General features: G+C 48.5%; 3 protein-coding genes and 1 pseudogene across 3 annotated transcripts in view; all 4 read left to right on the forward strand.

Moving 5' to 3' along the window:
• The window catches only part of LOC127600668 (cytochrome c oxidase subunit 6B1-like), a 74,803-nt gene that overhangs the window by 14,595 nt on the left and 34,733 nt on the right, over positions 1–25,475 (forward strand). The window lies entirely within an intron of this gene.
• Positions 1–25,475, forward strand: part of LOC127600519 (solute carrier family 2, facilitated glucose transporter member 3-like) — an 80,994-nt gene that overhangs the window by 9,798 nt on the left and 45,721 nt on the right. The window lies entirely within an intron of this gene.
• LOC127600520 (solute carrier family 2, facilitated glucose transporter member 3-like) overlaps positions 1–25,475 on the forward strand; it is an 80,689-nt pseudogene that overhangs the window by 9,493 nt on the left and 45,721 nt on the right.
• LOC127601203 (ephrin type-B receptor 5-like) overlaps positions 243–25,475 on the forward strand; it is a 25,564-nt gene continuing 331 nt past the window's right edge. The window contains exons 1-9 of the mRNA XM_052066267.1: positions 243–400; positions 9,958–10,022; positions 11,882–12,154; positions 14,583–14,752; positions 16,331–16,626; positions 23,115–23,270; positions 23,505–23,776; positions 24,209–24,290; positions 24,641–24,786. Coding sequence (XP_051922227.1) covers positions 295–400; positions 9,958–10,022; positions 11,882–12,154; positions 14,583–14,752; positions 16,331–16,626; positions 23,115–23,270; positions 23,505–23,776; positions 24,209–24,290; positions 24,641–24,786 — 1,566 coding nt within the window. The 5' untranslated portion in view covers positions 243–294. The remainder of the gene's footprint in view (positions 401–9,957; positions 10,023–11,881; positions 12,155–14,582; positions 14,753–16,330; positions 16,627–23,114; positions 23,271–23,504; positions 23,777–24,208; positions 24,291–24,640; positions 24,787–25,475) is intronic.

Below are 25,475 nucleotides of genomic sequence, written 5' to 3' on the forward strand. Positions count from 1 at the left end.
AAAAAACGTGAGCATTATACAGGCATGTGAGGAACGCCGCAACATGCCGGCTTAACCTCGAGGTGGGTGTCACACCTCTTATTAACTTCCCCGTTTCCATGACAACAGCATTTTGTGTACATACGCCAAATTTTTAACCCCCCCCCCTTTCCTGTCATCCATTCGTTCTCCTCCCATTGCTGATAGTGGGAACAAACAGACTCCACCTACCCACTCTTTCCCTCCCTCCCTCCACACACACACACACGCGCGCACGCGCGCGCGCGTTCACACGAACACGTCTCTCACTCTTGCATGCTCTCTCCCTCCCCGGCCCGCTGTCAGTGTCACTCTGTAGTGGAGATGTGGAGCGTCCTTCTGTCCCTCTGTTTCTTTCTCCGACCCAATTCAGCTGAGGAAGGTAAGAAGTAACTTTAAAAAATTTTTTTTAACCCACGCTCATAAATATTTAATTTTTCATAAGGGATCGATTTTAGTGGGAGGTGGCTAGAAGTAGAAACTTACTCACCGTGGCTCCCTGGGAACTATTTGACAGCAATGTATGGGAATTCAACTCCTTGTTGCAAGGAGTCACACCTTGTTGCAACGTGTGTGTGTGTGTGTCTGTCTCTGTGAGTGGTTCCAGGTGTGTGTCGTGCGCCAGCAAACAAAAGAATATGGAGAAAAGGCAGCAGACACAAATGAATGCTAAATTGCATAAACTATGTCCACCCTCAGGCCAGGACACCCATAACCCCGCCCCCCCCCCCCCCCCCCCTTGACCCTTTGCCAGACCCCTTTCTTGCAAATGTGCAAGATGGTTTAAGTGAGACTTTCTCCCGGGCAGATGAGAGTGGGCAGTCTTTAGCGATCTCACTGTAATCTAATTACTAAGATATCATTTGTGCGCGTGTGTGTGTGTGTTGTTTCCTTGAAGATGGTGTGTGTGGTGGTGGGGGTTAAAAGAGGCACCTCCTCCAACATTAAATTAGAATACAAATGACAATTTTGGGGCCCAAAACAGCGACCACGGCGAAGGTCACTATTATCGACGTCAATATCATTATTCTCTGCGAGGATTCATATTTTTGAGGTCCTAAACATGAACGAAAACTCGCACACGCGTCAGCCCTGGCAAACTGCACCTTATTTTTTTACCCAATTTTTTAATATTTGCACCTTATCATCTTTTATTCTAGCCCCTTTTTAAATTCACACAGTAATACACTTTTACATGCTCTTCTGTTTTTCAAATGCAATTTTCAATTCTCGTCGTTTCTGAAGATGTATTAAGATAAGATAAGATAAGATATCCTTTATTCGTCCCACACTGGGGAAATTTACATTTATTCTATTTACCTATTTAATGCAACTCCAACAATTGAAAGAAGAATCTTCTTCATCTTCAACTTCTCATGTTCTTCTACAAATCGACCCCACCGGTGTTCCACAGGGATCATTGTTTAGACTGCTGACATTTGTCTGTCAATGCAATATTCTTAGTGATGGAACAAAGATGTACCAACCCGGCAATGAGCCTATTCTTATAAACACAAATCATTTCAAAACGCGTAAACGGACTTGTGGAAGTCACATGATTGTATCTAAAAAAAAAGATAGGAATCACTGACTGTTGGCTTGTGCGTGAGTCACTCACGCCGCAAAAGAGAGCTAACTTACCCCCACCCATCGATCAGGGCTGGCAGCAGATGGTCTGGATGAGGATGAAAGATGGTAAGCAAGGCCGCGGCGCGGGTCCGTTTGGCTGTCGGACTTTGTGGCATTGAAATGAAGCTCCGCGTAATACACGATTGACCCACTATGGGGGGGGGGGGGGCAGCCATATAAATCTGCCTTGTTACGGGATCTTCGGGTCTGCTCTGACAGCTTCTGTGTGTGACGACCTGATTGCTTCTGTGTTCCTGAGCCGCCCAAACATTTCATCGGTTCTTTTGTAGCTTCAGTGCGCACACACACTAAAACCGAAATTCGAACCCAGAACTTTTGACTGTTAGGCGTGCTTACCAACCACTCCCCGTGCTCCTCCTGAGCTGAGCCGTCTCAAACATTGAGACGTTCAAGCGTGATAATAAGCACCTTCACACAGCTCATTTCAATCACGTGAGCGTGGTGGGTTAGCGGTTAGCGCATCGGCCTCACGGTTGAGGAGCTCGGGGTTTTGCTCGTCAGTCTTCTCTGTGTGGATTTGGCATGTTCTGTACCCAGCAGGTCACCCCGCTTTAAGGGTCGTGTTCTCACTTCAAGGTCACGTTGGCCAAATTTCCACGGGAGGTTTGCTCTTTAATTGCGTCTTAATTAGGCCGATAGTCGCCCTTTTCCTTGGGTGTGATAAGCCGTCTTTTCCAGGCTGGTGTAAAAAGAAAACAAAAGGCGTGCCGTGCGTGACACAGTCGGTTGTCAGTCGGCCGGAAAAAAAAAAAAAAAAAGCAACTCGGTTGCTGCGTGCTCCCTGGCGGAAAGGGCAGGATGCAGCGTCAGCATGTTTTGTTTTGTTGTGTTTTGGTTTTTCTACAGAAAAATGATTTAGTATGCAAGAGAAGAGGCGAGCAATGCATTTTGCCTTCAGCGATGGATATTTGAACTCAAACAGGAGCAACACATGGAGACGGAAAATATAAGAATCCTGACTGGCATATTGTCTTTATCCTCTGTGAGGAACCAATTCATATTCCAGCAGATGACTAAATGACTTAAAGTAGTTGGGTAAACTCTTCTTTGCTTGTCTGAAAGACAGACTGCTATTTTTCTTTTTTTTTAAAACACTTTCTAGAAAGCTGGGACAGATTAATGTCAGTTCCATTCATTTCCATGGTGAAAGATGTTTTGAGATTCATATTTTCAATTCCAAGCGTGTTTACGGGCTGAATTAAAGTCATAACTTTGCACCACGACAACAACAAGTTTTGCTCAGAGCAAAAAAATAGGAGGACGGAAAAATGTTGACGTCGTTGAGGGCCAGCTCTCTGGCCCTGTGAGGACGAATTTTAAAAAATCGGGTTGGTTCGATCAACCGTCCCATTGCCAGTATTACACCCTGAACCGGTTGCCAGCCAATCGCAGGGCGACAACCATGCGCGCTCACGCTCACCCCTCGGGACAATTTTTTTTTTCGCAATATGAAAAAAAAATATTGCGTAATATTTCGCAATAAAAAAATATTGCGTAATATTTCACAATATTTTTTATTGCGAATTTTTTTTTTTTTTCGCAATAAAAAATGACGAAAAGTTTATTCATTCATTCATTCATCTTCCGAGCCGCTTGATCCTCACTAGGGTCGCGGGGGGTGCTGGAGCCCATCCCAGCCGTCTCCGGGCAGTAGGCGGGGGACACCCTGAATCGGTTGCCAGCCAATCGCAGGGCACACAGAGACGAACAACCATTCGCACTCACACTCACACCTAGGGACAATTTAGAGTGTTCAATCAGCCTGCCACGCATATTTTTGGAATGTGGGAGGAAACCGGAGCACCCGGAGAAAACCCACACAGGCCCGGGGAGAACATGCAAACTCCACACAGGGAGGCCGGAGCTGGAATCGAACCCGGTACCTCTGCACTGTGAAGCCCACGTGCTAACCACTGGGCTACCGGGCCGCCCTTATTTTATTTATTATTTATTTATTTATTTTTAGTGGGGGTGGGAATATGAAGCCCCACTTTTATATCCAGTTGTCCCACTCTGGTTCAAATCACTCCGTTTTGTAGGGACTTTTGGTCTCATGCAAAAAAAAAAAAAAAAAAAAGTTTTGTGTTTGTTAGCATGACAACGGCGGCAACGCGACAAAGTGATTGACTACTTAGTGTTGTCCACTCATCAACTTTCTGACCCCTCCGACTTGATCTTTTTTGACCCCCGCCCCCCTCCCAAAGGCCCCGGCTCTCCTGAAAAAGAAAAAAAGGATGAGCAACAAGTCTCGTGATATTTTTCCCATTCCGAAAGCTTTATCGATCCCGGTTGGGGGCTCCTTTGTGTGGTTATCTGACCTGCAGATGAATGGCGCTCGTTACAAAGCCACCGCTGGCTAATTTTTTTCTAGACCGGCTTCTTTTTCCGAGGTCGCCGTCCGTCGCAAGTGAAAAACGGCAGCCTGCCCGCATCCAGCGGGACAAACCGCGAGGGAATTTTTGATGAGTCCCTCTGACACGAGCCGTGCTTATTTCGGGAATAAGGTTCATCCGCTCCTCTTTGCTCGGCCCTGCTGCCGTCTCTGTCTTGGCGTATCGCGGGGGCCGCATGTGGTCGCGCGTAATGATGGTCTGGTGGAGGCCCCCGTCCTGGACCCACTTTTTGAGGGTGGGGCACCTGGAGCGGATCGGAGGGCTGCGCCCTCCCAAGTGCATTAATTCATTAATTCATTCATTCATCTTCCAAGCCGCTTGATCCTTACTAGGGTCGCAGGGGGTGCTGGAGCCTATCCCAGCTGTCTTCGGGCAGCAGGCGGGGGACACCCTGAATCGGTTGCCAGCCAATCGCAGGGCACACAGAAACAAACAATCATTCGCACTCACACTCACACCTAGGGACAATTTAGAGTGTTCAATCAGCCTGCCACGCACGTTTTTGGAATGTGGGAGGAAACTGGAGCACCCGGAGAAAACCCACGCAGGCCCGGGGAGAACATGCAAACTCCACACAGGGAGACCGGAGCTAGAATCGAACCCGGTACCTCTGCACTGTGAATCCAACGTGCTAACCACTGGACTACCAGGCCGCCCAAGTGCAGCCATTTTACAAGGAAATGGCAGCATGCAGGTGGAATTTTATTTAGTTTTGCTGTATTCTGAAGTTGAAGGAAATGTCACGTCTTCCAACATGTTAGCAGCGAGTCCTAACCCTAATTTTGTCGAAGGGCTTTAACACATCGGCGTGAGTCGTTTTTAACCCCTCGTTGGATCAAAATCTTGACCCACTGCAGTGGCTCTAAATAGCCTTGGCTTAGTTCTTCTGGGCGGCCCGGTAGTCCAGTGGTTAGCACGTCGGCTTCACAGTGCAGAGGTACCGGGTTCGATTCCAGCTCCGGCCTCCCTGTGTGGAGGTTGCATGTTCTCCCCGGGCCTGCGTGGGTTTTCTCTGGGTGCTCCGGTTTCCTCCCACATTCCAAAAACATGCGTGGCAGGCTGATTGAACACTCTAAATTGTGCCAAGGTTTGAGTGTGAGTGCGAATGGTTGTTCGTTTCTGTGTGCCCTGCGATTGGCTGGCAACCGATTCAGGGTGTCCCCCGCCTACTGCCCGGAGACAGCTGGGATAGGCTCCAGCACCCCCCGCCACCCTTGTGAGGATCAAGCGGTTCGGAAGATGAATGAATGAATGAATAGTTCTTTTGGACCCGGCGCTGGTTTAAATTAACCCACATTGGGTTAATTTTTGACCCATCCGTTTCAAGAGTGCAAAATATAAGGGAGTACAGTGTATGCTTGCTTAAGTGGTAGACCAACCCGGCGCATTTGGTACTAATCCAAGCCAAGTCTTTGGCGGATTGCGTGAGGTGTTAAAATAACACGTGGCGTGATAGCAGGCGCGACGCCGACAACAAACACGACGATTTGCAGGCGCGAGAGTGTGACCGCAAATGCGGAAAATGGTATCGGAGGCTGCGAGTTTGGGGGGGGCGGCACTCGTGAGCCAAGCGAAGGAGGTCGCCCGTGAACTAATGCGGGGTCACCGCTGAACCGCAGACGAGAGCTTTTACACCCACGCTTGGACTCGGCGAGAGACAAACACCATTCGGCGTCCGCTTTTAATGTACACCAGACACTTTGCCAGATAAATAATACACATGGGAGCGGGGGGGGGGGGGGTAAGAAGAAAAAGAAGGAAGGAAGGTGACAAAAGTAGTCGCGCTGCGTTTAAAATACGGATTTGACAGACTTGTATGGACTTAAGGAAAAGTATCCGTCAAACGCTAGTTTAGTTCGACGAGTGAAGTTGCTCTTGATGCTAACTAGTAGTACAAAGTAAAAGATGAGATTGGAAGAAATGAGAATTTTATTACCACCTAAATGGCTCCAAAATGTTACTGCGCTCATCACAACTGACTTACTCCAACAAAGGTTCATCTTTGAGGTGCGGCCATTTTGGAGTTTAACTCAAGTCACGCAAGCACAAAAGTAAATGTGTCATTTGTATACAACACCCGTTTCGATACCTTGGCACAACAGAAAAAAAAATTGAACGCATCAAATTCTTCTATTACCAACTTGTCGTACTTGGAATCAGACCCCCCATAAAAAATGTAGTGCGTTGTTTTGTTTTTCAAAACAAGAGCTAGCTAGCTAGCTAGCTAGCATTGACGCGACTTCTAAGCTATCAAATGTGTTCCCCTAAATTCGCAAACGTGAACTGAGAGATAAAAAGTGTACAACTCAAAAATATACAAATTCCCTCATTTCGAGATACTATCATTTGCTCAGCTGACTTTTTGGTCTTAAGTTGCCAGCGAAAAAGTTTCGTGATGAGTGCTACCGTGGCCGCTACACCAAGTAGCAGTCTAGCAGATAGTAAGCAATACTTCATAAACGCGCTTGCATCAAACTGTTTCTAGCCACATATAGTTAAACACTACTCTCATGGTAAATGTAAAACAAAGAATTTTAAGTGGCATATTTCAACAAACCACATAAGTGTCTTATGAAAATTCCTTAGCCTAATGCTACAAAACAACGCAAGAGGCCATTAATGGGCTAACAAAACTAGCTTTGATGTCATTATTCACCTATAGACATTGGCATGTATTCTTTATCTTCTGCGTGAAATGGCTACAATGATCACAGCTTAGGTTTCCTTGAATATTTGTACTCCCACTGGGTTTGGAGGATGTGCGATGGGAGGCTGGGGGGCGGGGGGGGGGGGGGACAAGGGACACGATGGAGGAGCTGGTCAAAGAAGCAGCGGTGCGCTTTCAATGCAACAGCACTCAGGTCCAGATTGCAGACTCAGCACTTCTCGGAGCTGTCAGGAACAAAAGCTGAGTGTTTCTGCTGTCAGATGGACCCCCCCCCCCCCGCCCCCCCCCCAAAAAAAACCCAGAGATGCTGTGGCCGCGTGTGTGCGACAGAGTTAAATAAAGAGGCTTTTACAGCCAAGTGGCCGTGCAAGGCAACTGTGCCCCCACTTTTTGCCCATGTCGCAAGGTCTTAATTCTCTGAAAGGTGTGCACTCAACGCTCTACCTCGGCATGTCACCGTGAATTATTCACCGTGCAAATGTCACGCCACAAGACAATCATGAGGCTCGGCTCGCCGCCGCTGACCCGGCTCATGTACATCTGCTCTGGCATCCGTTAGTACCTCACTCGCGCATGACGGGTGAATTAGATGGACATGAATATTCATTCATTCATTCATTCATTCATCTTCCGTACCGCTTGATCCTCACTAGGGTCGCGGGGGGTGCTGGAGCCTATCCCAGCTGTCTCCGGGCAGTAGGGGACACCCTGAATCGGTTGCCAGCCAATCACAGGGCACACAGAGACAAACAACCATTCGCACTCACACTCACACCTAGGGACAATTTAGAGTGTTCAATCAGCCTGCTACGCATGTTTTTGGAATGTGGGAAGAAACCGGAGCACCCGGAGAAAACCCACGCAGGCCCGGGGAGAACATGCAAACTCCACACAGGGAGGCCGGAGCTGGAATCGAACCCGGTACCTCTGCACTGTGAAGCCGACGTGCTAACCACTGGACTACCGGGCCGCCATGAATATTCATTTTTACGAATATTCATTTTTAAATTGCTATACGTGTTGTTACTCAAGCTTGGCTGAACTAAAAGCAGCAAATGTTAATTGAATTTGGAGAGACACGCGTAGCATCTGCTAAATAGAATAGCACTTAATGGGTATCTCTGCATGTGTGTGTGTGTGGGCTATAAGCTACAGCAAAAACGGCTCGTTGGTCGAGTGGTTAGCACCTCGACTTCACAGTGCAGAGGTACCGGGTTCGATTCCAGCTCCGGGCCTCCCCGTGTGGAGTTTGCATGTTCTCCTCCGGGCCTGCGTAGCTTTTCTCTAGGTGTTTCGTTTTCCTACCACATTCCAAAAACATGCACGGCAGGCTGATTGAACACTCTAAATTGTCCCTAGGGGGCGACTGTGAGCGCGGATGGTTGTTGGTCTCTGTGTGCCCTGCGATTGGCTGGCAACCGGTTCAGGGTGTAACCCCGCCCACTCCCAAAAAAAAAAAGTCACAAGGCAGATTTGCTGTCTCCATCTGCCAGCGTCATCCTTAAAAAAAAGAAAAATCGCAACAGCTCAGTCAGAGAACCAAGGGAAGATGCGAAGAGGGTGTTCAAGAGAATCTTCAAATGATATTATTTGTTTGTTGTCGTGTGTGTGTTTTTTTTTTTCTGTGCCTGTGTGCTGTCAGCGCAAAAATCTTCTCCACGCATCGGGAGAGAAATTCCTCTCCACTGAGCAATTGTGTGCCATGAAATATGAGTAGAAAGAGATCAAAATTGTATGACCCCCCCAGTAAGAATTATTTATCCATAGACAGAGAGGCAGATGCTAACGTCCCTAAGCGCGTTTTATATTGACTGCAGCCCAACGATATTGTATTTTTTTAGCGGAGCGCTAACATTCCAAGAGAGGAAGTCTTTGCCGCTTCACCGTGCACAGGAAACTTTGGTTAAGCGTGCGAGCGCAGACGCTGCCAGACTGGAGCGGACGGCGGCCAGCAGGATTTGGGGGAGCCAGCTGGAAAAAATTCCTGTGGCCAGATCTGAAGTGTCCCAACAAAATGTGTGTACGAACACAATGGCGCGGTTTTGCTCGAAAAAAAAAAAAAAAACGACAACGCAAACTTTTTCCACTCTGCCAAAATGGATGCATCCAAAGCCAAAGCAAATTTAGCAAACACTTGGGTGACCTTTTTTTTTTTAAAATCTACTCTATCATTATTCTACGAGCGTTATCTTGTTTCTGCTGTTTTGTCTTTTGTATGTGACTTTTAAAGCACGATATGCTAACGCTAATCATTTTCCTGTGGTTGTGGGGCCTAAAAAGTCGCAGTCAGCGCCCCTTTCCTGCGGTGTTCCTCAAGGGTCAATCTCGAAGCTCTTCTGGTTTGATGCTAAATTCACGTGAAATGCCATCGACGGGCTGATTGAAATGTTACGGTGCTGTCTTCAAGGAGCGGCAACGCATACAAACAGCCTCGAGTCTCTACCTATCGACATCATATTCCATACCCTGCACCGGCGCGTCATTATTGCGTGCGAGGTCATGTGTCGACATGCAGCACCGTGCATTGAAGTGCATTTTGCTTGCATGGAGTGCTCGAAACGCAACCAGTGGGAAAAAAAAAAAAAACGCGCCGAGTGACCAGCTAATTCCGCCTCATCTCCCGGATCGTCTTTTTAATCTTTGACATACGCACGTAGCGGGGAAAGCCCTGGGATTGCTCGGCGTGGCGGCTGGGGAGAAAAATCAAAGGGCCGATGTGCACCAGACCTGAATTCCGTCCACGGGCCAATAATCTGCTCCATCCATCCATCCATCCATCTTCTACCGCTTATCCGGGGCCGGGTCGCGGGGGCAACAGCTTTAGCAGGGAAGCCCAGACTTCCCTCTCCCTAGCCACTTCTTCCAGCTCTCCCCGGGGGATCCCGAGGCGTTCCCAGGCCAGCTGGGTGACATAGTCTCTCCAGCGTGTCCTGGGTCTTCCTCTGGGTCTCCTCCCGGTGGGACATGCCCGGAACACCTCACCAGGGAGACGCTGAGGAGGCATCCGAATCAGATGCCCAAGCCACCTCATCTGGCTCCTCTCGAGGAGAAGCGGCTCGACTCGGAGCCCCTGCTTTTTAATTTGGTGAAGTCATTTGATTAGAAAGCGGACATCAGGTTCTATTTTTAGCACGGCGGGCGTATCCGCGTGCGTCATGGTTGATATGCTTCACATATGCCAATTGTGCGCCCTTCTAAAACCATGTCGTGCGCTTGTGTATGTGACAGTGATGCTGCTGGACACAACGGAGTCGACCACCGAACTGGGCTGGACCACCTACCCGGACACAGGGGTAAGGAACCAGAACGGGAACATTCGACAACTCATGGCAAAACGTTGGCGCCTTGAAGCCCCAGCGCCAGGGCTTAAAAGCGCCCCCGCATGTTCCGTGTCATGTGATTTCATCCATGATGAGATTGCAGTGATTAAACCAAAGATTTGCCAGCCTTTCTTGAACATGCGTGCGTCAAAGCGTGTGTGTGCGTGCGCGTTCCTGGTTGCGTGACCGTGCCAAGGTCACGTCTTGGGTCAGTAAAGTTCATTCATCTGGAAGTGAGTGTGACGCACTACTAATATGTCTTCTGATTACACACACACACACACACACTTTAGAATGAAAAACTTGTGAGGACTGGCCTAAATGTCCTCACTTGTCAAAAATGTCCTCACTACATTGGTCTTATAATCACAGTGGTCCTCACAAGAATAGTCATACAAACACACACACACACACAGGCACACATTTTATCCATTGTCACGACTGAATGAAAAGTGAACAACAATTTAAAGAGCTCCGGTTTAACCCTAATGCATAGTTTGGAAAAGCATTAGAAAAGGAACTTTTAGAAACGCTGTTGGCTACCGAAGAGGGAAATATGTGCTTTGGTTCGATTCATTGATTTCTTTGTCCGAACCGGTTTAGATTTCCATTCTTGGGGCCCTCTTTTCGAGCCCAGCGCGACTCTAGCTCAAAGTCTAGTCGAACTTGTCTCTTTCTTTTGGTATTTTCATAGACGCGGTTGGGAAAAGTGAGGCTTGCGCCGTTGTGGGAGTGAACACAGCCAATAAAAGCGGCTACTCTCGTTGCCTTTAATTTCAGCCTGGGAAGCTTCGACCAAAACCTAGAATCAGCTGATGAATCGCTTATGGGAATTTTATCCTGACAAATATGGAAATCGGCATGGGCCTCCCAAAAAAATCTGGGCAAAAATGTACGCGGCAGCTGACCCGAACAATGCGTTATTGCAATATGGTCTTGTTGGATGAATCGTACTCAAAGAATTTGTCCCTCCCGACAATGCGCGCGTGCATGACGGGACGCGTGTGTGAGCTGAAGATATGTTCATATGACCTCAGGCAACGAGCAAAGAAACAGATCACGGGGGTCGGGGGGGAGGGGGTGGGGGGGGGTAGTTGTTATGACTTGTTTGTGTTTGAATGCGTGTGGCACTCTTTCCATACTTTTCTCTCCATGTGCCATCTTTTCCCAGGCTCCGGGGCACATGGAGAGTCTGCGTACTTGCTGTGTCTCCATGCTCTTAGTGACTGCCCCCCCCCCACCCCCCCACCTTAATCTGTTGCTGTTATTCTTTAAATCTTACCTTCTTTCACATGCACGCCACTGCGCTTTCACTCTCTCTTTGGGTTGGAGTCTCTGCACCGGAGATCAGGATTTCACTCGGAGCATCTTGCATTCTTATGCCACCCTTCTCCTCTCCACAAGGGGCAGCATCGCGTCCATATGTCTGGAAATACACGTGTGTGCACATGTGTGTGTGTGTGTGTGCGTGTGTGAGTGTGTGTGTGTGTCCTCGTTTGGGGTCTGAGCTGCCACCCCTCCCTGTCCTTTGTCACCGGAGGGATTACCAGGCTCACCCGCATTTCAGCTCAAATCAAATCATAAATATGAGCCCTTCCTATTTTTTTATATATATATTGCTATTGCCATTGGTGCCTCTCCAACAAGCATGATGATGATGAGCCTGAATGCATCATTCCTCAATGTTGCTCCAGAAAAAGATTTAGGATTTTTTTTATTTTATTTTTTTAATTCCCACACTGGCGGTGGATAATTGGCGAAGCTTAACCGGAAGGGGTTACATTCACATTTTGACTCATCACGGCTTGCAATGTTGTTCGTGTCCCTTCCAGTGGGACGAAGTGAGCATCCTGGACGACCGCGGGAGGCTCATCCGGACGTTTGAGGTGTGCAACATCAACCAGAATTCTCGCACGAAGGACAACTGGTTGGCCACGCCCTTCCTGGTCCGCCACTCCGCCCCGCGGGTCTTTGTCACACTGCGCTTCTCCGTGCGGGACTGCGCCAGCCTGCGGAACCCGTCGCCCACCTGCCGGGAGACGCTCACCTTGTACTACAAGCAGGCCGACAGCCAGCGGGAACTGGAGAGGACTTGGGCACCTGAGGTGAGGCCCGAGAGCCGTCGTTTGATATCGTTGTCGCTCTAGCAGCATACTTACTTATTGTCAGTAAACGGTAAAATGCATCAGCACTAAGGCACAAGCTGATGTCGACCTCAACTCGCACCCAGACACTCACACGCAGAACGGTTTCCCTACACCAGGCCCTGACTCTTAAAGTCACTTGCAAATTTGAATTTGAGACGACACCATTACTGTTCGGTGGCTAGCAACTCAAGACTTCAAGCAGCTTATTGCCAATCAGTTGAAGGTTAATGTCAAAGTAAACATCAAACAAAATGGTTGTGTTTTTACTGCAAAGCAACCTCGCCTTGCCTCTGCTACCTGAATGCTAACATCAAATGGGAAACTACACAGACATGCCGGCTAAGAACTAGCATCTATGTGGCAGCGTTACTACGCTTTAAGCAATCTGAACTGAACGCAAAGGCTGCTACGAGACATTTAGGCAGACCATAAAACAATAATCCAAGGCATGTACCGTATTTAGGCGGCCCGGTAGTCCAGTGGTTAGCACGTCGGCTTCGCAGTGCAGAGGTACCGGGTTCGATTCCAGCTCCGGCCTCCCTGTGTGGAGTTTGTGTGTTCTCCCCGGGCCTGCGTGGGTTTTCTCCGGGTGCTCCGGTTTCCTCCCACATTCCAAAAACATGCGTGGCAGGCTGATTGAACGCTCTAAATTGTCCCTAGGTGTGAGTGTGAGTGCGAATGGTTGTTCGTCTCTGTTTGCCCTGCGATTGTCTGGCAACCGATTCAGGGTGTCCCCCGCCTACTGCCCGGAGACAGCTGGGATAGGCTCCAGCACCCCCCGCGACCCTAGTGAGGATCAAGCGGTACGGAAGATGAATGAATGAATGAATGTACCGTATTTTGGAGCCTTTAGCGTTGCGACTCTCAAAAAAACGGGATATTGTATATAGTCGACTTCATTCCACAATATTGTGTGACTTTCTGAAATCTTGCACTCAACAAATATATTTTTAAAAACAAAAACTATTCCTAAAACTACACCAAAACACAGCAAAGGACCAATTAAAAATAAACTGAAACAAAAATCAAAACGAAATTAAAAGCTAACCATAATGAAAAATCCCTCTGGTGGTTATTATAACCCTGTTTTGTTGCATACCATTTTCACAACATGACACGACTCTGTTTGGACAACATCCTGAAAACCAAATAGCACGCGACGTGCACTGTGCTAATCATGCTACTACTCATTTGTGTTCTTGCCAAGGGGGGGGGACGACGGATTGCATCACGCGGATGTGATGCTAATAAGCTCCGATTCACAAGATATAGAAAGATGTCGCTGTCATCTCTCCAAACATCACCGCAGTCCAACTAATTGCCTCTTAAAGGCTTCCTAAGTGGCTGTGGCAGTCTTTGCAAAGATGTTTTATTTATTTCCGCCAGAACTTTCTTTCGCTTTTGACGCCCCTTTCGGAAACCCGACGTCGAAGTGGTGAGAAAGAACCGCGGCGGCGTCGTCTCGGTAACGCGGGAGGGGGGTGATATTTGTAAAGATGAGTGCTCGGGAGATGAGATGCCTTTTTTTCAACATGCAAATCAAAGTCTGTCTGATGAGGAAGCGGAGGAGCAAGGAAGCGCCGGAAGTCCACAAGAGGACTCGAACGCAAATTCGTTTTGGCTGCCTCTGCTCAACCCGTATTGTTTTGTGTTTTTTGTTATTGTAAAGTGTCCTTGGGTGTCTTGAAAGGCGCTTATAAATAAAATGTATTATTATTATTACTGTATTATTATTATTATTCCTGTTGCGAGCTGCTTATGTCCGTGTCAATGCTTACGTACCTCATTTTCTCTTGCTCTCATATTTAGTCGGAGGAATTACACGGGGTATCTCTTGCATTCATTTGGCCGTATTTGTATCACAAATAACCGATACAATGATAACATATTTTTAAAAAACGCATTTATTTTGTGTCACCTGGGGGAAAAAATATGCTGTAGTGTGCATGCCAAGTCGCTAGGTGGCACTTGTAGTGGCATTGGTGGTCATAGTATCCACGAGTAAGTCATTTCACTGGTGTCGAGGCGTAGTAAAACGTCCATCAATATGCTAATATTTCATGAGAGATGATAAGTTTATAATAACATTTTGCTCAATCTTCTATTAATCTCTAGGGAAGGGCGGAACTTCCGATGCGAGGTGACGTTTTTGGAGTGGCAAATACGTTCGAACGTACTATAGAGCGGTTTATAACATCGACCGCGTCTTCGCGTAAATACGATTTCAAATGAAATGAAAACGAAGAAAACTTAATGTGACCCCCCCATCCCCCACACCCCTCCAATCTGAACAGAAGATAATGTGTGTGATTGCTGTGCAACATACTGACATCGTTTTGTCAGTCACGTCATTGTTTTTTTTCCTCCTCTCCCCGTGTACGCGCAGCCTTCGAGCGGTGAGAAGGAGAGCAGGGAAGGCTGGGTGAAGATCGATACCATCGCCGCCGATAAGAGTTTTTCCAAGGTGGAGCCCAGTTCGCCACATCAGTACCAACCCAACCGATACAGCCGCATCAACATCAAGACACGCAGCTTCGCACCGCTTACACGCAATGGGTAAGCGACACTCGTGTGCACTGAGGACAACTTTGCTTTCGTTTTCGCTTTTTGGTCGAACGCACGAGTTGAATCGCTACTTCTGCTTTTCACTCGGTTTATTTTGACCATATTTTTGGTGTATAGTATCTCTACTGAAGTACAGACTGTTACTACGTGTGTCACATCTTGTGCTTTTTTTTCCGGGGGGGGGTGCTTTTTGGTTGAATGCTCGATCAATCAGTACTCTTTTATTTTTTTAACTCTGTTATCTGTAATTTTGTTTATGTACAGAATGTGAATATTTGAGCCATATAGTTTTACCTTTACTTACTGTCTGCTGTCAGGCTGATGAATAAAAAATAACAATCATAATAATAATAATAATAATAATTAAATGATGTGAAGGAAAATTGTAAATAGTACTGCGATTTATCCATTTTGTGTTCATATTGCATTTAATTGAAAGATGTTTGTTGTTTTTTTTTCTCTTTCTTCTTTCTTCTTACTACATACATTCTTGCTGCTGGAGGCTGTAAATTTCCCCAGTGTGGGACGAATAAGGATATCTTATCTTAATTCGAAGAGAATCAGTACTTTTACAGAGCCATTCATTCATTCATTCATTCATTCATACACAAGTACTTGTAATTCTACTTACCTAAAGAGTGTGAACACTTTTCTCACCTGTGGAATATTTTCACCCGTACTCAATTATAGGCTTTGAATCAATACTTTTACTTTTTTGAGGCGCTTTCTTGACACAATAATTCATACTCAAGTATATATCATGTGAGTGCTTTTGCCACCACTGGTAGACATGCTACGCATGGTTTATTTATTTTTTATTATTGTTAAGTATTTTTACTTGTACTTAAGTACAGTGTGAGTACTTTTTAAACCCTTTTAGTCGTATTGAAGTCGTGAAGTTGAATCAGTAATTTCACCTTTGCCGGGGTATTTGTAAAAACCTGTGCTCAAGGACAGGCTGTGAGTACTGTTGTCAACTCTGGTCCTTTTTTACTTGTACTTAAATGCAAGAGTTAAACCAGTACAAATACTTTTTAAAAAAAATTTTTTAACACAAGTATCTTTACGGGCGGCCCGGTAGTCCAGTGGTTAGCACATCGGCTTCACAGTGCAGAGGTACCGGGTTCGATTCCAGCTCCGGCCTCCCTGTGTGGAGTTTGCATGTTCTCCCCGGGCCTGCGTGGGTTTTCTCCGGGTGCTCCGGTTTCCTCCCACGTTCCAAAAACATGCGTGGCAGGCTGATTGGACGCTCTAAATTGTCCCAAGGTGTGAGTGTGAGTGCGAATGGTTGTTCGTCTCTGTGTGCCCTGCGATTGGCTGGCAACCGATTCAGGGTGTCCCCCGCCTACTGCCCGGAGACAGCTGGGATAGGCTCCAGCACCCCCCGCGACCCTAGTGAGGATCAAGCGGCTCGGAAGATGAATGAATGAAAGTATCTTTACTTTTTATTTCAACTCAAATGCAGGATTTCAATCAGTACTTTGACTGTTGAAGTATCAGCGCTCCTACTCTAGTACTTTAGCCACGCGCGCCGGTGCGCTACTGATGCGTCTCCTTCTTCTGTGGCAGATTCGTCCTGGCCATCGTGGACAGCGGCGCCTGCGTTTCCCTCATGGGCGTGTCGGTCTTCTACCGCCGCTGTCCCGCCACCAGCCTCTACTTGGCGTCCTACCCGGCCACCCCCTCCGGTGCGGAGCCCACGGCTCTGGTGCCCGTGGCCGGCGCGTGCGTGGCCCACAGCCAGGCCCAAGTGGGCAGCGGGCCTCGCATGCACTGCAACGCCGAGGGCGAGTGGATGGTGCCGGTCGGAGGCTGCGTCTGCGACGAGGGCTATGAAGCCAACCTGAATGGATCTGCCTGCTTGGGTAAGTCTGACCCGGTTTCCCGGAGGACGCTCGCGTAATCGCGTTGTCGTGTGGAACGATTCGCGGCGCACAGATGGGCTGATGAGGGCTCTTCCGCTTGCGGAGGAATACAAACGACATCGGCGATGCTCCGGCTGACGGAAAAGAGAAAAAAAAAGGGGGTGTGGGGGCTAGCGGCGCCTGGCGCACGTTGTTGTCTTATATATTATTCATTCATTCATTCATTCATTCATCTTCCGAGCCGCTCGATCCTCACTCGGGTCGCGGGGGGTGCTGGAGCCTATCCCAGCCGTCTTCGGGCAGTAGGCGGGGGACACCCTGAATCGGTTGCCAGCCAATCGCAGGGCACACAGAGACGAACAACCATTCGCACTCACACCTAGGGACAATTTAGAGTGTTCAATCAGCCTGCCACGCATGTTTTTGGAATGTGGGAGGAAACCGGAGCACCCGGAGAAAACCCACGCATGTGGGAGAACATGCAAACTCCACACAGGGAGGCCGAAGCTGGAATCGAACCCGGTACCTCTGCACTGTGAAGCCCACGTGCTAACCACTGGACTACCGGGCCTATATATTATTCACTTCTCTGAAATTTGAGATTTGGATTTGGATTCTGTTCGCTTCAGCCCCCCCCCCCCCCCCAAAAAAAAAAATCTGAAATAAGTTCAAGACTGAATATTAGAATAAAAATACATGTAAAAATATTGACAAATGCGCCTTCGTGTACAAGCGTGCCCTTTGTTGGCCCCCCCCCCCCCCCTGCGACCCGACAGTTTGACATTGATAATCATTTATCAGCAAAATCGTAGAAGACCGCTCACAAGGGGCTACAAATTCCCCCTACAAATGGCAATGATTTACTTGTCACCGTGGCAACCCAACTCCCGTTTCACGGAGCTTTTAGAAGGCCGCACGCTGTGCACATACCAGAAGTCGCCAATGCTCGTACCATAAAACGACTTAAAATTTTATTTAATGGGTGACACTACTAAGTGTCGTTATTTATGATTGTTCCAATGTGTTATTCAAATCATAATCAAACCGCGACATTAAATTACGATGCGCTTTGCTGAGCTCTGTTGAAATTCAGCGTTCCTTGTACGGGTATGTCTTTTTTTTGTGTGTGTGTTCCGCGATTTAAAAAAAAAAAAAAAAAGAATCCGTCATGATCCATTTCAAACATTGCGCCCATCCAGCAAATGCGCTGGCAACTTGCATCCGTATGGCCGCGCTCATTCGCGAGCACACCCGCAGGCGCGCGGTTGACGCTCGGCCACTTGGGCGACTGCCGGCGATGTTTTCCGATCGTGATGCCGACGTCGTCTCTTCGCGGTTTGCTCGTCGGTTGTTGTTGTTTGTGAGGGCGGGGAGGGGGCGGGGGTGGGGGGGCAATTAAGAGATGAACAAACAGTGAAGAGATAGAAGGAGAGCGCGGGGTGGGGGGGGGGGGAGGAGAGTCATCATGTGCAAGGGATGTGACACATTTAGGTCACGGGGAAGTAATGGCCACTCATCTGTGAGCGAATGATGAAAACGGCGGCCGGGGGTGGGGTGGGGGGGGGGGGGTCGGGGGTGTGTTGAGCTCCAGTGGGTGGTGGATTGAACAGTATAGGATGCCACTCACTCACACAAACTGTTGAATGAACAAAGTGAAAGACTGGGGGGGGGGGGTGCGGGGGGGGGGGCACGGATTTCGAACTGATTCACTGCAGCCTAAATAATGGAAATAACATTTTTGCCATCACAAAATGTGCAGTCAAGTCGTATTTCTCGTCCTATTGTTGTCGCGATGAGATTCACTTGTGAAAATAGGATAAGGTCAAATATATTCTGCACTTTTGAATCGTATTTTTTTTTGGGGGGGGGGTCACAAGTGGGACAGAAATAGGATAGGCACCATAATCAAGGAGCAGTTTCTTCTTCTTTGCGCCTTTTTAAGCGCACGCACGGTCTCGCTCGCTTCTCATTCGCCGGTTCAGACTTGTGACGCGGGGAAAACCAAAGAGGCAAAAATCCCGCTTCATCCTTTTCCTGAGATTTGTCAGTGCCATTGAAATCCGTCCCAAAAAGGGGCGAGCTCTTTTAAAATTGCAAAAATGCCGCAGCTCCACCTTTGCCTTGCGATAGAAAGTCCAAACGCGGGACTTTCAGTCGCACGATTCGTGACAACGACAGCTTTTGGGTCCTGCCAAGTCAACTGAGAAATCTGTCAAGGCTCGTTCTCTTTTCCCGACTTGAGATTGAAAGGCTCTTCTGAACGATTCTAACACATCGCCGCCCACGGTCCCGACCGACTTTGGGCTGTGTTTTTTTTTTTTTTTTTCCTCGATTCATTCACTGAGCTATGACTGCATTGTTGAAAGGGAGACAAATGGCGATGAAGTCATCACCGGTAATTAAACGCAGAGCTTAGATGACCGGCGGGACTTTGTGGACGTGCAATCGTTTGTTCTCCGGCACATTTGGGCGAATGTCAACAAATGGCAAATTTTACAAATGAAGAGCTGCGCGTCTGTGAAATGTCGATCGTTTTCTCAGCCGGCGCTTTAGACACCTCGCTTGCAAAAAAAAGCAAAAAGTACTTTTGTACTTTTCCCAATGCTAAGTGCGTCTGCCACAAAATGCGCAGCGCGGCAAGAAAACTAAAGGGGGGGCTCCATTCCGACTATTTTGTTGTGCGTGGCCAATCGTTGGAAACAATTGGAGGATGCTACGTGGAACACATTATGGCCGTCCGTCGTCTTTCCACGCGGAAGGATTTGACTTGACTCGCGATACAATGCGCACGTAAATATTCAAATGGCAGGTACGTGCTTATTTCCTCATATTTTTTTAATGAAATGATTATCGGCCCCCGCCCAACACAGTCACGTGTATGTAAGTGAGTGTGCGGGAGTGTGAGAGTGTAGAGAGAGAATGGGAGATCGATACCGATATCGATACCGATGCCGATATCGATACCGATATTGATACCGATATCGATGCCGAAACCGAAGCGAGCTTGCAAGCTGGCTAGCAGCGCTAGCTAGAACCAGTGGTACCTCTACTTACGAAAGTTACAAAACGCCTCAACAGGAAAATACTGCCTCTTGTTACGAAAGAAGTTTCAAGATACGAAAGATAAAAATACAGTCTGGGCTCGCTCTCTCTCGCTCTCTCTCTCACACATTTAGTGTCATCCTTGTGCCCCTGGGGAACCCTGGAAAGTTCAAGAGTGATGACGGTGCATCTTTCACAGGCAAAGCGTCGCCACAAAATCACCGCTGACATTTTGGCAGGAAGAAATTCCAAAACTGCGAGTTGAATAATTCATCCAAGAGTTTGTCACAAGCAAGTAGAGCGGAACATCACCCGCCCGCCGCCGCTCGAACCATCACGGTTGACATTCGGAAGCTTGTTTTCGTGATGAGCCTCCTCTTGTCTCCTTTTTGAAAGAAATATTTTGACTACAAATGTACTTTACAAAAAAAAAAAGCGCGTTGGACTTTAGCTTCTGTATTGAGAAAAAAATAATAAAGAACTGTCCGTCTTGGGGGGAAAAAAATCATCACAGTAAACTCCTGCGAATTAGCAAATAATCCGCAACATAGGTATGATACAAAAAAAAGAACCAAAATCTGTGATGCAGCGCAGCAGCAAAAACTGAACGTATCGTTCCGCATTTTGGTTTAGGCAATGTGCCCCCCCCCCACCATGTCATGTCGAATACGCACCTTGGCTCTCTGGAGATTGGAAAACACTGCACTAAGCAGTCCTGCAGGAAGGGAAAATTGCCCCCTAAAAATATGGAGTCGCCCCCCCCCAACCCCCCTCGATTTTGCAGCCCGAGCGAGTCTACCCAAAGCATTTTTTGGAGTGCGTCTGTTGGAAACATTTGCGGGGTCCGGGGTCACCGCCGATTGACACGATCTTCCATTGTGCTTTTGGATATCTTCACGTGTTCATTCACGACGTCTTACTTCCTGGCTTCCTTTATGTTATCGTGTACGCAAAAAAAAAAAAAAAAAAAAGGACGGGATTTGTCGACCGCTAGCTGAGCAGACGGATGATTCATCGTGCTTCCGAGCACTGCTATGGATGCTGAGAAATTGCGCGGAGGGTCGCAGTGCATCGCTCGCATCTGTGCATGAGCGCGTGTGTGACAGATTATGCTGGGAATCAAAAGAGAGAGGGGGGGGGGGAGAAAAAGTGGGTCAGTGATCCAGGCAGCAGCGAAAGTATTATGTCGACATGGAATCTCGCTGCCCTCCTGTCCTCTTGTGGATGTTTCTTTCTTTGAACACCAATCGGGCCTTCTAACGAGAGGAAAGAAATGTCGTCCGCGTGCCGCATGTTTTGCACGTCGAGCACATTTGACAAATCAAGTTGACTCGAAGTTGAACTTGAAATGTCGAGAGGAAATCCAAAACTGCCCGGCATGAAAAAATTATTTACTGCCGACAGCATCGATATATCAAAGCTATAAATGTGCTGAATGTCATTTTTCTTTATCACTCGTTTTGGCATCGTGTCACCAAAAAAAGTTGAAGGAAACTGATTCATGACGAAAACTTGAGCTAGCATCTGGCGGCCTTGGCGGCTATATAAACCGCAGTGATGTCGTCGCCGCTGTTATATTATCGGGGGTGGAAAAAAAAATTTAAAAAAATAAAATAAATTGAAAGCTATTCAGCGGCCCGGTAGTTCAGTGGTTAGCACGTCGGCTTCACAGTGCAGAGGTACCGGGTTCGATTCCAGCTCCGGCCTCCCTGTGTGGAGTTTGCATGTTCTCCCCGGGCCTGCGTGGGTTTTCTCCGGGTGCTCGGGTTTCCTCCCACATTCCAAAAATATGCATGGCAGGCTGATTGGACGCTCTAAATTGTCACTAGGTGTGAGTGTGAGCATGAGTGTGAATGGTTGTTCGTCTCTGTGTGCCCTGCGATTGGCTGGCAACCATTTCAGGGTGTCCCCCGCCTACTGCCCGAAGACGGCTGGGATAGGCTCCAGCACCCCCCGCGACCCGAGTGAGGATCAAGCGGCTCGGAAGATGAATGAATGAATGAAAGCTGTTCATTTGTGACAGGCCTGAAAAAGGAGCCAAAAGGCTCCGTGGCGGACAAAAGAGACGGCGCGACACCGAGCAGCTGGCAACTGGATTTTAATGATGGGACAATATGGAAGCAAATCTGTGTGTGTGTGCGTGCGTGTGTGTGTGTGTGCGTGTGCGTGTGTGTGTGTGCGTGTCCGTCGCGGGATAATGCTTTCTCGCCACATCATGTTTCATGTCAAACCCGTAAGAAAACACGTCCGCTAATGTGCACACAGAGAATGAAAGATGGACGAACGTGAAGTCACACGGCGCGCCGGTTTTCCCCGCTGCCCCCCCCCCACACACCCTCTTCACACCTGTTTAAAAGCCACGCGGGCCCCAGAAGACAAGCGCGAACACCGAAAGGCTTTTATCACTTTCTTTTCTCCATATTCGTCCATTTTCTGCTCCTTCTTCCTTTCCCCTTCCTCTCGCGTCACACTGCGGCAATGCGAGTGTAGCACGCGTCCGCGCTAGCTTCATGCTAATAGGCAACGCGATACGCCATACGCGGGCGAACGAAACTAGCATCGGTGTTTCAGCAGTTTAAAGAGGGCGATATTTAAACACAGATGGTGCGCGACACGTGTCGACGTGCGATAGAGCAGTAGAGTCAGTCATGTATTCTTTATCCTCTGCCAAAAACAATCAATATGACTGAATATTACAGAATCTGCACCCGCCTATTCACTGTAAAACACATTTTTTTTTTAAAATCGCCAAAGATGTGCAATCATCATTGAAGAGACACCAAGGTGTGAGCATGAGACAAACGATGTGCGCCCTGTGATTGGCTAGCGACCATTCCAGGGTGTACCCAACTTCTCGTGGCATGGGGCAGATTTTCATTTCATTAGACTGAGATGTGTGTCTCATATTTGGCCCTTTTTTTGTGGGAAAGGGGGGGGGTTCTTGTGGGAAGTCTGGCCGTCGCTGTGCAGTCTGGCTTCAGTGTTTCAACGGGGGGGTGTAGACTTTTTCTATCCACCGCGGCTTCCGTTGACCTCCATTGTAAACAGGTTTTATTTAGTGTCTGGGCATAAATGAAGACATAAGGTAAACATATTTACCGTTTATCTTGAATGTGTCAATTTTTGGAGGGGGGCGGGGTGCTTAAGCACAGTTGACTTACAAAATAGCCGTTTTTCCTGTCGGGTGCGGACGCATAAACGGGGCGCTCGCTGAAATGGCAGCACAACGACACGCCACGGTCGCACGGCGGCGCGCAGGACAAACGAGGCCGCGGGTGCGTTTAGCCTCGACCTCGGAGTTCAGCCGGCACAACGGTTGAGATTAACACTCGACACACGGTCCGCGTTTCCAGCGTTCAAACATACTCGCGCTAACGAAACATGCGCGTTGTTGACGTTTTGGAACCTGGGACTAATCGAGAGCCTCCTTGTGTGTCTCCCGGCAGCCTGCCCCGTGGGCTACTTCAAGCCCGCTTCAGGCTCCGCCCCCTGCTCGGTGTGCCCGGCCAACAGCCGCACCAGCCGAGAGGGCTCCAGCGTGTGCGAATGTCGCAGCAGCTTTTACCGGGCGCCCGCCGATGCCAACTCATCTGCCTGCACAAGTGAGGGAAACCCCCCCCCACCCCCCAGTCATTTATCTTGACGCCACATCTGTCATCTGTTCACTCAGATAAATCTTGAATTGTGGCTCGTAGCTTAGCATCCTTTTCATTTGGGTCACACGTCATTGGCCAATGTTGGCGGCGTCAACTAAAATGCCACATCCACAAACTCCGATGCCGAGGACCCATTTTGAACTCGGGGACGGCGTTTGAAATTTCCCTTCCCTCCAACAGCTCCTCCCTCCGCTCCGGTGTCGTTGTCTTGGGAGTACGAAAGCGGCGACGGCGGGGTGTCTCTACGCTGGCGCCCTCCGGTGGACATGGGAGGCCGCAGCGAAGTGTGGTACGGCGTGGTGTGTCGCATCTGCCCCTCGCCCGCCATCGCCAACCCGGCCGCGTGCTCCTGGTGCGGCGAGGGCGTCGCCTTCAGTCCCGTCCAGACCAACCTCAAACAAACCAGCGTGACCCTCGGCAACCTGCTCACCAGAGTCACGTATCTCATACAGGTGTGGATTTTCCGACGTTTTATTTCTTAAATTGATCATTTTTGGGAATCGTCTAAATAATCCGTTGAGGAAAAAAAATTGGGGGGGGGGGGTCAGGTACCTTGTCGGCGAGTTTTCACGAGCTCTCCCGATCGGTCTTTCCATCTTCCGATTGTAAACAGCCCTGCGATTGGACGTGGATGATGTCTTACTTGTTGTGATTGGTTGCCCCGCCCAGGCCACGCCCCTTTCCGCTTTTTTCATCAGTGGCCATTGCCATCCCTGGGCTCAAGGTGGAAGGAAGGGCTTTGTTTTTTTTTTTTCTTAATGGTTGACTTTTTTTTTTTTTTTTTTTTACATCTACGTCGTATTACGGCGCCGTTGGCAAATCGCAGCGCGTGTTTTGGCCTCCCTAATGAAGTGTCACGGCTGTGTTGTTGTTGCTTTCGCCAGGTGCAAGCCTTGAATGAAGTGTCTGCGCTGAGCCCTTTCCCAGCTCGTTACGCAAGCATCAATTTTACCACCAGCCAGTCAGGTGAGTCCAGACGGAAAGGAGGATGAAAAAAAAAAAAGAGGAGATGAAAGCCCTGCTTTTGATGCCAACGTATTTGCGTTTGGCATGAAGAGCGAGCGCCATCGCTGCCCTTCCGCTTTCTCTTTCCGCCCCTGCTGTCCAGGCAGGAAGGTCGCTCGAGGTTACAATCTCCTGTCAGATCGCATTCTAGTCCCTGTGGGATGACGGAAAGGACCGCGGAAGGAGCTTTTTTGTTGCATGCTGCCTTGTGAAATGAAATGAAATGAAATGGACTCCTCTGTCTTGCGCAACGTTGCGCTCTTGAACGGCCTCTTGAATATCAGCCGGCCCGTGTGTTGTCTCTCCCACAGTTCCCAGTACGGTTCCCATGATGCACCAGCTGAGCCGTGCCCCGGACTCCATCACGTTGTCGTGGCCGCAGCCCGACAGACCCAACGGGGACATCCTGGAGTACCAGCTCAGATATTTTGATAAGGTACCAGCAGAGGTGGCGCTTGTTTTTTTTTTGGGGGGGGGGGGGGGGGTCACCATCAAATTTTGAACATTTCTTTGCGATGAGGAAAATTGCCTGAGACCATTAAAATTGTTGGTGAACGTTTTTGCGACCGGATGCGACCTTGAACAAGCTTTGCCGGGGGGGGTCACCATCAAATTTTTTTGCAATGAGGAAAATTGTCTGAGACCATTAAAATTGTTGGTGAACGTTTTTGCGACCGGATGCGACCTTGAACAAGCTTTGCGGGGGGGGGGGGGGTCACCATCAAATTTTTTTGCAATGAGGAAAATTGCCTGAGACCATTAAAATTGTTGGTGAACGTTTTTGCGACCGGATGCGACCTTGAACAAGCTTTGCGGGGGGGGGGGGTCACCATCAAATTTTTTTGCAATGAGGAAAATTGTCTGAGACCATTAAAATTGTTGGTGAACGTTTTTGCGACCGCATGCGACCTTGAACAAGCTTTGCGGGGGGGGGGGTCACCATCAAATTTTTTTGCAATGAGGAAAATTGCCTGAGACCATTAAAATTTTTGGTGAACGTTTTTGCGACCGCATGCGACCTTGAACAAGCTTTGCGGGGGGGGGGTCACCATCAATTTTTTTTTGCAATGAGGAAAATTGTCTGAGACCATTAAAATTGTTGGTGAACGTTTTTGCGACCGGATGCGACCTTGAGCAAGCTTTGCG

Source organism: Hippocampus zosterae, chromosome 5, assembly GCF_025434085.1.
Source record: "Hippocampus zosterae strain Florida chromosome 5, ASM2543408v3, whole genome shotgun sequence".
In the NCBI taxonomy this organism is placed as follows: domain Eukaryota; kingdom Metazoa; phylum Chordata; class Actinopteri; order Syngnathiformes; family Syngnathidae; genus Hippocampus; species Hippocampus zosterae.